The sequence below is a fragment of the Scyliorhinus torazame genome, chromosome 2 (genome assembly GCF_047496885.1).
Source record: "Scyliorhinus torazame isolate Kashiwa2021f chromosome 2, sScyTor2.1, whole genome shotgun sequence".
In the NCBI taxonomy this organism is placed as follows: Eukaryota; Metazoa; Chordata; class Chondrichthyes; order Carcharhiniformes; family Scyliorhinidae; genus Scyliorhinus; species Scyliorhinus torazame.
The window spans coordinates 303,394,191-303,409,512 of NC_092708.1; the positions used below are offsets into that span (position 1 = coordinate 303,394,191).

Genomic DNA, 15,322 nt, shown 5'->3' on the forward strand with positions numbered 1-15,322 from the left:
TCTAGGTCCTACAGCATTCTGCAGTCTCTCTCTATTTAAATAATATTGATCTTTTCTATTCTTCCTGCCAAAGTGGCAATCCTCACGTTTTCGATATTATACTCCATATACCAAACTCTTACCTCCACATTTTTATCTATTTCCCTTTGCAGACTCTTTATATCATAAGTTGCTTTCCCACCGATCTTTGCAGCGTAAACAAATTTGGCTACAATACGTTTGATCCCCTCATCCCCTCATTAATATAGATCAGAAATAGTTGAGTCCCTAGCATTGATCCCTGTGACACCTAACTTGTTCTAGTTTGCCAACCTGAAAATGATTAATTTATCCTGACTCTGTATTTCCTACTAGTTACCCAATCCTCTACCAGTGCTAATATATCACCCCAAAAAGCTCTCCTGTGTCGTAACTTTTAATGTGGAATCCTATCAAATCCGTTTTGGAAATCAAATACATTACATCTACTGGTTCCTCTTTATCTACCTTATTACATTATCAAAGAACTGGGGTAGCATGGTGGCACAGTGGTTAGCACTGCTGCCTCACAGCACCAGGGACCTGGGCTTGACTCCAACCTCGGGTGACTGTTGGAGTTTGCACATTTTTCCCGTGTCTGCATGGGTTTCCTTTGGGTTCTCCGGTTTCCTCCCACAGTCCTAAAATGTGCAGCTTAGGTGGATTGGCTCTGTTAAATTGCCCTAGGTGGGATTACGGGGATAGGGTGAGGGTTTGAATTGGGCCGAGGTAGTGTACTCCTTCAGAGGGTCGGTACGGACCCCTTGGGCTGAATGGCCTCCGTCTGCACTGTAGCGATTCTATGATCTTAATTCAACACATTTTTCAACATGATTACCATTTTTCAAAACCGTATTGACTCTGCGTGATTCTAAATATTCTACTATTACTACCACCTTCTTAATAATGGATTCTAACAATGAGTCAATGAAGCAATACATTGTATGCATATAACATTAGCACAATCATGAATAAAAAATGACTTGAGGATTAACATAGAATTTACAGTGCAGAAGGAGGCCATTCGGCCCATCGAGACTGCACTGGCTCTTGGAAAGAGCACCCTACCCAAGGTCAACACCTCCACCCGATCCCCATAACCCAGTAACCCCACCCAACACTAAGGGCAATTTTGGACACTAAGGGGAATTTATCATAGCCAATCCACCTAACCTGCACATCTTTGGACTGTGGGAGGAAACCGGAGCACCCGGAGGAAACCCACGCACACACGGGGAGGATGTGCAGACTCCACACAGACAGTGACCCAAGCCGGAATCGAACCTGGGACCCTGGAGCTGTGAAGCAATTGTGCTATCCACAATGCTACCGTGCTGCCCATGTGGGAACATTATGAAACAAACATACAAGATTGTTAACCCACGAAAATGGAACATGAAAATACACTTTGAAACAAAACAATGAATCACAGAACACAATACTTACACCTCCAGCCCATAAATCATCTCTTTTCCCAGTCAACTTAAAATAAACAAGTATAGAGTCTCCGGACTTGAAAGTAAGGAATCTACAATCACGACCTGTATAGTCCATTGTAGCTTTTACTCTGCTCAGGTATCCTGTATAAACACCAAGAGCAGATTGGACCAAAAAGTTGAAAAAGACATATATTTCCTTCATTAGATCATAAATAGATTTTTCTGTAGTATCTAAAATGTACAAACTGCTTAAATTGTTAACCTACAATTTGTGCAGCACAAGTTAAGGAAACTTGTCCTGGTGCACAGTCTATAAGCTTATAATTCATTAAAGATAGTCCTTTTTTTTTCTTTTCTTTATAAAAAATAAATTTAGAGTAGCCAATTATTTTTCTTTTCCAATTAAGGGGCAATTTAGCATGGCCAATCCACCTAACCAGCACATCTTTGGGTTGTGGGGGTAAAACCCACGCAGACATGAGGAGAATGTGCAAACTCCACACGGACAGTGACCCAGGGCCGGGATTCAAACCCGGCTCCTCGGCGCCGCAGTCCCAGTGCTAACCACTGCGCCACATGCCGCCCATTAGAAACTCCATTTTAACCCTAAGAATCCTTATAATAAAATGAATACACAAATTATCCAATGTCGTGTAGTCAATATGTTATCTAGCCAAATATTTAGACAAAATCAATAGAAGATTAAATTGAATTTATGACATCAACTTGTATTTATATAGATTTCTGAACAATAAAATATGTCCTAAGTGGAGAAATGTAAGTGTAAAGTGCGAACAGAGGAAGAGAAAAATGGGTGACATAAATGCATCATAAATAATGCCACATCAGCTAAGACGAAATTGAAAGAAGGTTTGGGCCCAACCAATTAAGTTTGGACTACAGCAGCAATTAACACACATAATAGGATGTCGAAATCAAAAGCCAAAAGGCCAGAAAAAAAGCCAAAATAGTAATAAGTCAGAGTACAGTCAATATACTGTACGTTGGACAGTACAGCAAATTTCTTTCGGCCTTCTCTCTCTACTCTAACTTTAGTGCAATCAGAGTTTTTACACGTGCAAGCAGGATTCCAGCCTAAATTACAATAATGCAGCGAAACAAGTTCCAAGGAAATTGAGACCGAACGAAGTTGAAAAACGTTCCGCTTCAGTCCTCGAGGCACAAAAGGGATCAGGAGATTGAATTACTGGGGAATCCCACACTGACGGGAGCCGGCAAAGCTGTAACTAAATAGTAAGCATAGAAAAGACAGATCTACTTCAAACTGAATCATATAGAACAAGGGCTTCAATTCAATAAGGCAAATCACAACGTAACAGCAACATATGAAATAGAAGCCCAAGGTACTGGTAAAAATCATTAATCCTTTAAAACAAAGTATGGTATATACACAAGGGTGGCATTTATTGCCGAAAGTGCCAAAAGGTGGCCTTCCGAATCTTAATTAACACAATGTATGCGCAGAAGTTCACTTACCTTCACATTCAGGATCTCCACACATTTTTAGGTCAGATAATTTTGAACCCATGCCTCTTGGGATCAATTGTAGGAATAGCAAGTATAAAATGTTGAATTCTGCAGCTTTCGCCATGTTGGATTGCCTTACAATCCTTTTACGAACCTGGGCAGCACTGGAAATAGGGGGGTTTAGATAACTTCCTTCTGCAGCCAAACAGTTTCTCTCCCCCCCCCCCCAAAAAAAAAGTACTTTCTTGTCTTTAAAACAAACTACATTTTCTTTATTTTGGAAAGAAAATTGCGACGTGTACGTGGACTGTGGGTCACAGTAAAAGGACTTAATGATTAACTCTGTAGACTTGATCAGGTGAATCATCAAACGTCGAACATGCAGGGAGTATCTGTAATCAGAAACATGCCATGTGATTTGTCCAGTTAATACACTTTCGGGTACTTAGGTTAGATATAAATCATAGTGCTTGACAGTAACAGAATTTTCATCTGGTTAAACTTTTGGCTTCTGCCTCCCCTCCTCCTGCTGCTGCCTAGAAAGGTAAGGAGATTCTCAGGTTTGTATAATTTAAATTTTCTTCAGTTTGACAACAATATTCGCATGTTTGACAGGAGTTGAGGGTACACAGTCGAATATTTCTTTATTCCTTCACCCCACTTGTTGCCCATCCCTAATTGCTCTTGAATTGAGAATTTCAGGTGACAGTCAACCACATTGCCCTGGGTCTGGAGCCACACGGAGGCCAGACCAGGTAAGGGCGGCAGATTTATTTTTCCTAAAGGATTTCGGTGAAGCAGATGGGGTTTTTACAGCAATCGATAGTAGTTTCAAGGTCACTGTGACTAAGACCAGCTTTACATCCCAGCTATATGTTATATTACTTGAATTCAGATTGAACCAGCTGCCAGGCTGGGATTTGAACCCATCATCCCAGAGCATTCGCCAGTGACCTTACCAACCTGCCACCATCTCCATCCCCCTCCCTCATGAACAACTTTTAATAGGAAAGCGTGGAAGGCGAATGTGACAGAAAATAAGATTAATTCAATTATACGCGTTAATATTAAACAACCGTTTGTTTTCAAAGAACTGACTGCATCAAAAGCTGACTCTTACAGGCCAACTTCCTCACAAACACTGCCCTTCTCTGGACTCTTCCATGTTCAACTTCAGTTTACCTCACAGAAAACTGTCAAGCCTAACATTGAAACGCGTCGCCTGCCGCCAAAACAGCGAACTATACCCAGGAAAAAACACTCCTGTCCAGTCACAAGGTTTGGCCTGGACGTTAATTACTTTTCCAAATAGAGATAAACCTCTCCCTGAAGGAGCACCTGGTTAAATCACCCCTTTGACGGTGAAGGAGAGACACACACCTCTTGTCCAAGTGACACTGTGAGATTTACATTCCAGCTAGTTGCTGCAACGGGTCTCTTTCACAACGATTTTCAATTCAGAGTCAAATATACAAATTAAGATGGCCCTGGAAAATAAAATTCCAAGTATTGTTTCAACATTGGTGTGTTCCACTCGTCACAGTTGAGAATGCTATTTTTCAACTCGACTGTCAGACTGTGCGAATAAACCAATCACGGGAGAGCCGGACTCGAACTGTTGATTATCTATGAGCCTGAGCGCAGACCTGGGAGGGGCATCAGACCATCGGATCCCCAGAAATCCACAGCATCCTCCCTCACAGCCTTAGGGCAACCCCCCCCCCCCCCCCCTTCCATGTGGTTGTAAAAAGGTTGCAAAACGTAGTTGAGCTTGCAGTACAATTCTGTTCATTATTTGCAAATGAAACGTTCAGACAGGCAAGAAAAAACGATGGGGTGTGGGAAGTGGATTTTAATTCTGTAAACACCATTTTAATTCAGGAACACCAACACTGAGGATGTAAATTATGCCTGAAGTACCCTTTCTAAAAACCTGCATGATGCAAAGCAAATCTCTAATGCAGTGCAGACACGAGACCTGTTTTAAAAGGTTAGTCCGGCACGGTGGCACAGTGGTTAGCACTGCTGCCTCACGGAACCAACGATCCAGGTTCGATCCCGGCCCCGAGTCACTGTCGGTGTGGAGTTTGCACTTTCTCCCCACGTCTGCATGGGTCTCACCGCCACAACCCAAAGATGCTCAGGGTAGGTGGATTGACCATGCCAAATTGCCCTTAATTTAAAAAAAAGTTTTACAAGGTTAGGCAGAACCTCAGGTGTGCCCCTCAATGTGATTCGTGGCTTCACAATGGTTGAACAATGTCTCCAATCCAGTATGAAACCAGGATTACAAAATGTCATGTGATTCAGTAGATGGCAGAAGTCACTGGACCCTTTGTAAACATATTACTGTATTTATTTTTACATTAAAGAATGATTGAAAAGTTACAATGCAGAAAGAAACCATTCAGCCCATCAGATCTGTGTCAGCCAAAAAAGAGAAAAACGAAACTGGCTGTTCATTTAATCCCACTTCGCAGCACTTGGTCTGTGGTTTTGCAGGTTACAGCACCTCAAATGCAGATCCAGATACTTTTCAAGGGAGTTGAGCGTTTCAGCCAATTTAGGCTGTGAATTCCAGACCCCTACCATCGTCTGGGTGGAAGAAGGTTTTCCACATGTCCCCTCTACCAATCATCTTAAATCTGTGCCCGAGGTAATTAACCCCTCAGCTAGGGGAAACAAGTCTTTCCTGTCTACCCTATCTAGGCCCCTCATTATTTTGTACACCCCAATTAGGTCACCCCTTAGCCTCCTCTGTTCTAAGGAAAATAACCCCAGCCTATCCAATCTGATTTGATTAGATTTATTGTCACATGTACCGAACTACAGTGAAAAGTATTTTTCTGCGGCCGAGGGAACATACACATAGTAGACAAAAGAATAATCAACAGAGAACATTGACAAATGGTACATCGACAAACGGTGATTGGTTACAGTGCCGAACAAGGGGCCAAACAAAGCAAATACATGAGCAAGAGCAGCATAGGGCATCGTGAATAGTGTTCTTACAGGGAACAGATCAGTCCGAGGGGGAGTCGTTGAGGAGTGTTGTAGCTGTGGGGAAGAAGCTGTTCCTATGTCTGGATGTGAGAGTCTTCAGACTTCTGTACCTTCTGCCTGATGGAAGGGTCTAGAAGAAGGCAATGCCTGAGTGGGAGGGGTCTCTGATAATGCTGTCTGCCTTCCTGAGGCAGATGGAGGTGTATACAGAATCAGTGTGGGGCTGGCAAGCTTGTGTGATGCGTTGGGCTGAGTTCACCACACTCTGCAGTTTCTTGCCATCTTGGACAGAGCAGTTCACTCCTCATAGCTGCAATTTTCAAGCCCTGGCAACATTCTTGTAAGTCTCCTCTGCACTCTATGCAGAGAAACTGCTTCCTTCCTGTAATGCTGTGACCAGAATCATACACAAGACTCCAGCTGTGGCCGAAACCGCATTTTCTACGGTTTTATAATTCCAGCATTACATCCCTGTTTTTGTATTCACTACCTCACCCAATAAAGTAAATCATTCCATATGATTTATTGACCACCTGTCCTACCACCTTCAAGAAATTGTGGACATACACTCCAAAGTCTCTCACTTCCTCTCAATATCTTCTTGTTTATCGAGTTTTACCTTGCTTGTCATAAATCCTTGCCGATCATTTATCTGAGGTGTTAGCTGTTGGGATTGAAGTGCAGGCGATACCAAGTTAGGTGGGAGGGTGAATTGTGATGAGGATGCAGGGATCCTACAGCATGGTCTGGACAGATTGGGCGAGTGGGGAAATCAATGGCAGATGCAGTATAATTTTGAAAGTGTGAGGTTCTTCACTTTGGAAGCAAAAACAGGAAGGCAGATTACTACCTGACTGGTTGTAAATTGGGAGAGGGGAGTGTGCAGCGGGACCTGGGTGTCCTTGTGCACCAGTCTCTGAAGCATGTAGCTGCAGCAGGCGGTAAAGAAGGATAATGGTATGTTGGCCTTCATTGTGAGAGGTTTCGAGTATAGAAGCAGGGATGTGTTGCTGCAATTATACAGGGCCTTGGTGAGGCCACATCTGGAGTATTGTGTCTAGTTTTGGTCTCCTTCTCTGAGGAAGAATGTTCTTCCTCTTCAGGGAGTGCAGCGAAGGTTTACCAGACTGATTCCAGGGATGGCGGGACTGTCATATGAGGAGAGATTTACGAGGTTGGGATTATTCTCGCTGGAGTTCAGAAGAATGAGGGGGGATCTCATAGAGACTTATAAAATTTTAACGGGACTAGACAGGGTAGATGCAGGGAAGATGTTGCCAATGATGGGTGTGTCCAGAACCTGCGGTCACAGTCTGAGGATTCAGGGTAAACCATTTCGGACAGATATAAGAAGAAATTTCTTCACACAAAGAGTGATGAGCCTGTGGAATTCATTACCACAGGAAGTAGTTGATGCTAAAACTTTGAATATATTCAAGAGGCGGCTGGATATATCACTTGGGGAGAATGGGATCAAAGGCTATAGGGAGAAAGCAGAATTAGGCTATTGAGTTGGATGATCAGCCATGACCGTGATGAATGGCGGAGCAGGCTCGAAGGGCCAAAATACATCTTCCATGTATCTATGTATCTCTGTATCATTAAGATATTTCATCAATTACTGCTTACAAAAACGTTTTGTGTTTTTAAGTAATTAAAATTGAAATCAGACGACTTCCGGTTGCGGCTATGCCTAGGTAGATCGCACGTTCGGCAGCTCCCGCCGAGAACGGACTTTTGGGCTCTTCAGAGGGGCCCCAACGGCAATTGTTCGACGGCTCCCAGTGTGGGAAGGTGACAGCAAGGTTCCCCCGACATTATATGGATTGGACCAGGATTGGAGCGGTTAAAAAAGTGATCCTGGTGCAGCGGAAAGTGCGAGGAACGAAAAGTAAGATGGCGGCGGGTGGAGACCAAGCAGCATGGGCGCAGTGGTCGCAGGAGCAGCAGGAATTCCTTAAACGCTGCTTTGCGGAGCTGAAGAGAGAAATGCTGCCGCCAATGAAGGCGGCGATTGAGAAGCTTGTGGAGACCCAGAAGGCCCAAGGGGCGGCGATCCAGGAGGTGCGGCAAAAAGCCTCGGAGAACGAGGACGAGATCTTGGGCCTGGCGGTGAAGGTGGAGGCGCACGAGGCGCTGCACACGAGGTGGCAGGAAAAATTTGAGGACCTGGAGAATAGGTCGAGGAGGAAGAATCTTCGGATTTTGGGTCTCCCTGAAGGAGTGGAGGGGCCCGATGCCGGGGCATATATGAGCACGATGCTCAATTCACTGATGGGCGCGGGAGCTTTCTCGAGGCCCCTGGAGCTGGATGGGGCTCATCGGTCCTGGCAAGGAGACCCAAAGCCAATAAGCCGCCAAGGGCTGTAGTGGTGAGGTTCCACCGCTTTATGGACAGAGAGTGTGTCCTGAGATGGGCCAAAAAAGAGCGGAGCAGCAGGTGGGAGAACACGGAGATTCGTATTTACCAGGACTGGAGTGCGGACGTGGCTAAGAAGAGAGCTGGTTTTGACCGGGCTAAGGCGGTTCTCCATCGGAAGGGAGTGAAGTTCGGGATGCTGCAGCCATCGCGATTGTGGGTCACGTTCCAAGATCGGCACCACTATTTTTAAACGCCTGATGAGGCATGGAACTTTATCCAGGCTGAAAAGTTGGACTCAAACTGAGGGTTTGTCGTGGGGGGATGTTTACTGTGTTTACTGTGTTTACTGCGTTTGGGGAATGTTCTTTTTACTCGAGTGCTGGGTGGGGATGGGTGAATGGATTTGATGGTGGGGCTGGGGGAGAGTGTGGGCGTCGGTGTTGGAGGGGCAGGGCCCCGTGGAGGAAGAGGGGGGGTGGAGGCCCGGGGATGGGGAGTTGGGGTAAGGCCGCAAAAAGGAGCTGCACCAGAGGGGGCGGGGCCGGCTCAGACAGAAAGCGTGGGCTTTTTCCCGCGCTAGGGAAGAATGGGGGCGGGGCCGAGGGGCAAGGGCAGTGCTGGAGAGGAGCGCACACTGACTGCCAAGGAATGGGGGGATTCTCACACTGGGGGGTCGATGGAATGGCGGGAGAGGCCGGGGTCAGCAGGAGTCAGCTGACGTATGGGAGTGTCATGGGGGGAGCAAAATGGCTAGATGAAGATCTAGCGGGGGGGCGGGGGGGTGGAACTGGGCTGCTGCTGCATAGGCCAAAGGGAAGCTGGAAGTAGGAGAGGTGGTTGGGGCGGGAGTCCGCCGCCTGGGGGACTGGAGGATGCGGGAGGCGCGGGCACGCGGCTGGCCTAGAAAAGGAGATGGCTAGACGGCGGGGGGGTGGTGCTGAGTAGTGCCCTGATCCGGCTGATAACTTGGAATGTGAGGGGCCTGAACGGGACGGTTAAGAGGGCCCGGGTGTTCGCGCACTTAAAGGGACTGAAGGCAGACGTGGTTATGCTCCAGGAGACACACTTGAAGGTGGCAGATCAGATTAGGCTGAGAAAGGGATGGGTAGGGCAGGTCTTTCATTCAGGGCTGGATGCGAAGAACAGAGGGGTTGCAATACTGGTGGGAAAGCGGGTGTCATTCAAGGCACTGAATTTTGTAGCGGATAATGGACGTCGATATGTGATGGTGAGTGGTAGGTTGCAGGGGGTGCAGGTGGTACTGGTGAACGTATATGCCCCGAATTGGGATGATGCCGGATTTATGAAACGCATGTTGGGTTGGATTCCGGATCTGGAGGTAGGAAGCTTGATAATGGGGGGGGGACTTTAACACGGTGCTCGACCCAGCACTGGACGGTTCTAGGTCCAGGACGGGTAAGAGGCCGGCTGCGGCCAAGGTGCTCAGGGGGTTTATGGACCAGATGGGGGGAGTAGATCCATGGAGGTTTGCCAGGCCGCAGGCCAGGGAATTTTCCTTCTTTTCCCACGTCCATAGGGCCTACTCCCGGATAGATTTTGTCATTTTGAATAGGGCGCTAATCCCGAAAGTGGAGGGAGCGGAATACTCGGCCATAGCCATCTCGGACCATGCCCCGCATTGGGTGGAGCTGGAGTTGGGGGAGGAGAGGGACCAGCGCCCGCTGTGGCGCCTTGGTGTGGGACTGTTGGCAGATGAGGGGGTGTGCGGGTGGATGTGGGGGTGTATTGAAAGATACTTGGAGGCCAATGACAACGGGGAGGTGAAGTTGGGGGTAGTCTGGGAGGCGTTGAAGGTGGTGGTCAGTGGAGAGCTAATCTCCATTAGGGCCCACAGGGAGAAGAGAGGGAGGAGGGAGAGGGAGGGGTTGGTGGGGGAGATTTTAAGGGTGGACAGGAGTTATGCAGAGGCCCCCGAGGAGGGGCTACTTAGGGAGCGACGGAACCTCCAGACGGAATTTGATCTGATGACTATGGGGAAAGCAGAGACACAGTGGAGGAAAGTGCAAGGGGCGACGTATGAGTATGGGGAGAAGGCGAGTCGCATGCTGGCACATCAGCTTCGAAAGAGGGAGGCAGCGAGGGAGATTGGTGGAGTTAGGGATAGAGGGGGGAATGCGGTGCGGAGTGCGGTGAGAATAAACAAGGTATTTAGGGATCTGTACAGGTCTGAGCCCCCAGCGGGGGAGGAGGGGATGCAACGATTCCTAGATCAGCTGAGGTTCCCGAGGGTGGAGGAGGAGCAGGTGGCTGGTTTGGGGGCGCCGAATGGGCTGGAGGAGCTGGTTAAAGGATTGGGGAACATGCAGGCGGGGAAGGCCCCGGGGCCGGATTGGTTCCCGGTTGCATTTTATAGGAAATACGTGGACCTGCTGTGCCCATTGCTAGTGAGGACTTTTAATAAGGCGAGGGAGGAGGGGACCTTACCCCCGACAATGTCCAGGGCGCTGATTTCTTTGGTCTTGAAGCGGGACAAGGATCCATTGCAATGTGGGTCGTATAGACCGATCTCGCTCCTCAATGTTGACGCTATGTTGCTGGCGAAGGTGCTGGCTATGAGAATTGAGCACTGTGTCCCAAGGGTGATTCATGAGGATCAGACAGGATTTGTGAAGGTGTCATGATATCCACATCAGCATGTCATGGTGCAATCACACACACACACTGATGGATAGGCAGTTGGACCAACCAGCACACACATAACATCGCAGCCAATCACCAGTGAGAGCACACGCACTATAAAACAGGGAACACCACAGTTCCCGCTCATTCCACCAGGAGATAGCTCAGAGCACAGAGCTCACAGCGTGCCACTCAGACATAGACCATGTGCTGAGTGCCTCACTAAGATAGTGATAGGGCTGGGTCCACAGGTTAGCTGGTGAAGCACGTACCCAAGCCAGCAGTTAGTTGTTACCGTTGTTTAGACAATAAAACAGAGTTGTACCATCAACAGCCGTGTTGGATCATTTGTGCATCAGAACACCCAACATGACATGATACCAGTAGTGGACGCTAACCAGCGACTGTGAGACCTACCTGCACCCTTTCAGAAATCCGCCATCATGCTCCATGGAAAACATCAGCCCGCCGCAGCCACTCCGAATCACTGGCAATCTCGGCGTAAACTGGAAGCTGTTTAAACAGCACTTCCAGCTCTTCCTAGAAGCCACAGACAGGGAGAATGCATCAGACACCAGGAAGATCGCCCTCCTCCCCTCCACGACGGGGCAACACGCCATCCACATCTATAACTCCCTGGCATTCACGGAAGGCGAGGACAAAACAAAATATAAGACGGTGCTTCTGAAGTTCGATGAACACTTCAGCGTGGAAGTCAATGAGAGCTTCGAGAGGTACCTATTCCAGCAGCACCTGCAGGGTAAGGATGAGCCTTTTCAATCTTATCTAACACACCTCCGTATCCTCGCGCAGTCCTGCGGCTATGAGGCCACCTCCGACTCCATGATTCGGGATCAGATAGTTTTTGGGGTCATCTCGGACACCCTACGCCAGCAGCTCCTTAAAATAAAGCGCCTCACCCTAGCGACTGCCATCGAGACCTGCGTCCTCCATGAGAACGCGACCAGCCGGTACTCCCAAATCCAGGCGGCCGAAACGGCACGGCATGGGTCCTACGAGGCGGAATGGGTCCAGTCGATCGAGTTCCTCCTGGCCCGCGGCCCGGACGAGGGCGGCCATTTTGCGTGCTTTCCGAGGCCTCCCGCGCTTGTACGCGCCAAAAGAGGGGACGTTGACGCAAAGGAACGTGATGCGTAGGCGCGCTCTATGCAGGACCGCACCGCACATGTGCGGTGGCGCAACGAACGCCATGACGTCACGACGTGCGGCAACTGTGGCTCCGCCCACTTAAAGCGGCAATGTCCGGCCAAAGCGCGACAATGCCTCCGCTGTGGCAGGATGGGCCACTATGCTGTCGAGCAGCTCAACCTGCCAACTCCCAACAATTCCACCAGCCTCGCAGGGACATGCAGGCGATTCAGCCCCCCTACACTGAGTCATATCCTGATAGCATGCAGACCAGCGATACCGAAGACAGGGAGCCCTTCCGCGTTGCGGTAATCCACAAGAACCGGATGTCCCCAAGCCGGAACCACCAGCCGTCACCAGTGCACAGCATTGATCCGGACGATGAGTGGTGTGCCACCCTAACAGTCAACCGATCCCAGATCACATTTCGCCTGGGCACTGGTGCCTCTGCCAATCTCCTCGCATGGTCAGCCTTCCAGACCTTGAAGGTTAAACCACCGATTCTGCCATCCCACTGTCAGCTGGTTGACTACAACGGAAACATCATCCCGGCCACGGGGTCCTGCCAGCTCGATGTTACACACAACTCACACAAAGCCACAATATCATTTGAAATCGTAGGATCCTCGAAGGACTCTCTGTTAGGCGCACAGGCGTGCAAGATCTTCCACCTCGTTCAGCGGGTACACACTCTGTCTCCAGAAGGCACGTCCGATTTCCCGGATGCAGACTTTAGGGCGCAGCTCCACTCACTCCTCGCGCACAACCAGGAGGGTTTCGATGGCATGGGCACACTGCCCTACACTTACGGAATACGGCTCAAACCGGACACCACCCCGGTCATTCACGCACCTCGTAGGGTCCCAGCACCACTCAAGGACCACCTCAAGCAGCAGCTGCAGGACCTGCAGGACCAAGGAGTGCTTTCCCGGGTCACGGAGCCAACGCCATGGGTCAGCTCCATGGTGTGCGTCAAGAAGCCCTCCGGCAAGCTCTGGATCTGTATCGACCCAAAAGATTTGAATCACAACATTATGAGGGAACACTACCCCATACCCAAACGAGAAGAAATCACGAGCGAAATGGCTCGGGCAAAAATATTCACCAAACTTGATGCCTCAAAGGGCTTTTGGCAGATTCAATTGGATCAGTCCAGCAGGAAGCTGAGCACTTTCAACACTCCATTTGGCAGATACTGCTACAATAGGATGCCATTCAGCATCATCTCGGCCTCCGAGGTGTTCCATCGCATCATGGAACAGATGATGGAGGGCATCGAAGGGGTACGCGTCTACGTAGACGACGTTATCATCTGGTCCACCACACCACAGGAGCACATCAGTCATCTCCAGCGTGTCTTTGCACAGATACGGGATCAGGGCCTGCGCCTTAACCGAGCCAAGTGCTCTTTTGGCCAGGCTGAGCTAACGTTTTTGGGGGACCACATCTCCCGGTGAGGTGTGCGGTCGGATGCCGACAAAGTGGCAGCCATCGCAGCCATGCAGCAGCCGTCAGACAAGAAGGCAGTGCTGCGCTTTCTCGGGATGGTCAAGTTCCTGGGGAAGTTCATCCCTAACCTTGCTTCGCACACGACTGCTCTTCGCCACCTGGTCAAAAAGACAATGGAATTCCAGTGGCTGCCCGCACACCAGAGTGAATGGGAGGAGCTCAAGGTCAAGCTCACCACCGCCCCGGTACTGGCGTTTTTCGATACCACACGGGAAACAAAGATCTCAACTGATGCCAGCCAGTCCGGTATTGGGCGGTGCTCCTGCAACGGGACGACACCGCATCATGGGCTCCGGTCGCCAAGGCGTCGCGGGCCATGACCCCCACAAAACAGCGCTATGCGCAGATTGAGAAGGAGTGCCTCGGCCTGTTGACTGACATCGACAAATTCGACGATTATGTATATGGTCTTCCGCAGTTCACTGTGCAGACCGACCATCGACCCCTGGTCGGCATCATTCAGAAGGACCTCAACTATATGACCCCTCGCCTCCAGCGCATTCTGCTCAAGCTCCGGAGGTACGACTTCCAACTTGTCTACACCCCGGGGAAGGATCTCATCATCGCAGGTGCACTGTCCAGGGCGGTCAACACACCGCCCGACTCAGAGGGGTTCGTTTGTCAGGTCGACGCACAAGTAGCCTTCACATCGGTCAATCTGCCGGCCATTGATGCACGTCTGGCCCATATTCGCCGTGAGACTGAGGCTGACCCCCTTCTACAGCGTGTGATGCGCCACATGACGGAAGGGTGGCTCAAGGGGCAGTGCACACAATTTTACAACGTCCGGGACGACTTGGCCGTCATTGATGGTGTTCTCTTGAAGTTGGACCAGATCGTGATCCCACACAGCATGCACCGGCTTGTCCTCAAACAACTGCACGAAGGCCATCTCGGAGTTGAAAAGTGTAGGCGGAGGGCCCGAGAGGCTGTGTACCGGCCGGGCATCAGCAACGACATCGCCAACATGGTGCTCAACTGCCCCACCTGCCAAAGGTTTCAGCCGGCGCAACCCCTGACACCCTTCAGCCCCACGAGTTGGTCACGTCCCCCTGGTCGAAGGTGGGCGTGGACCTCTTTCATGCGCTCGGCAGGGACTACGTTATTCTTATTGACTACTTCTCAAGTTATCCGGAGGTCATACGCCTGCACGACACAACGTCATCAGCTGTCATCCGGGCATGCAAAGAAACCTTTGCTCGCCATGGAATTCCGCTCACCGTCATGTCTGACAACGGGTCTTGCTTTGCGAGCCAAGAATGGTCTTCCTTTGCCGCTTCATACAACTTCACACACGTGTCGTCCAGTCCCTTGCATCCTCAGTCGAATGGCAAGGCGGAAAAGGGCGTCCATATCGTGAAGCGGCTCCTCTGCAAGGCTGCTGATGCCGGATCTGACTTCTGTTTAGTCCTGCTGGCCTATCGCTCGGCCCCACTGTCCATGGGCGTCTCGCCAGCCCAGCTGTTGAGGGGTCGCACCCTCAGGACCACTGTGCCGTCCATTCATGTTCTTGACCTCGACCATGCTCCAGTATTGCGAAGGATGCAACAACAGCGTGCTCAGCAGAAGGTGGCACATGACGGTCGGGCGACTGATCTTCCTGCCCTGGCTCCCCGCTCATTCCTGGTTCGTATGCCTGATGGCTCCATTCGCCGCCGTAATCAGCGGGCCCTTCGTCTGGTTCAGCACTCGCTACGTGATCATGCACCGGTGC

General features: G+C 49.8%; 1 protein-coding gene across 3 annotated transcripts in view; it reads right to left on the reverse strand.

Moving 5' to 3' along the window:
• The window catches only part of mia2 (MIA SH3 domain ER export factor 2), a 145,699-nt gene extending 142,442 nt beyond the window's left edge, over window positions 1-3,257 (reverse strand). Inside the window, exons 1-2 of one of the 3 annotated variants that reach the window (XM_072489035.1) lie at window positions 2,955-3,249; window positions 1,465-1,598 (exon numbers count right to left, since the gene is read on the reverse strand). In XM_072489035.1, coding sequence (XP_072345136.1) covers window positions 1,465-1,598; window positions 2,955-3,069 — 249 coding nt within the window. In that variant the 5' untranslated portion in view covers window positions 3,070-3,249. Of the gene's footprint in view, window positions 1-1,464; window positions 1,599-2,954 lie in introns of all 3 variants that reach the window. The other 2 variants (XM_072489039.1, XM_072489045.1) reach the window with 2 other exon arrangements.
• Between the last annotated feature and the right edge of the window lie 12,065 nt (window positions 3,258-15,322).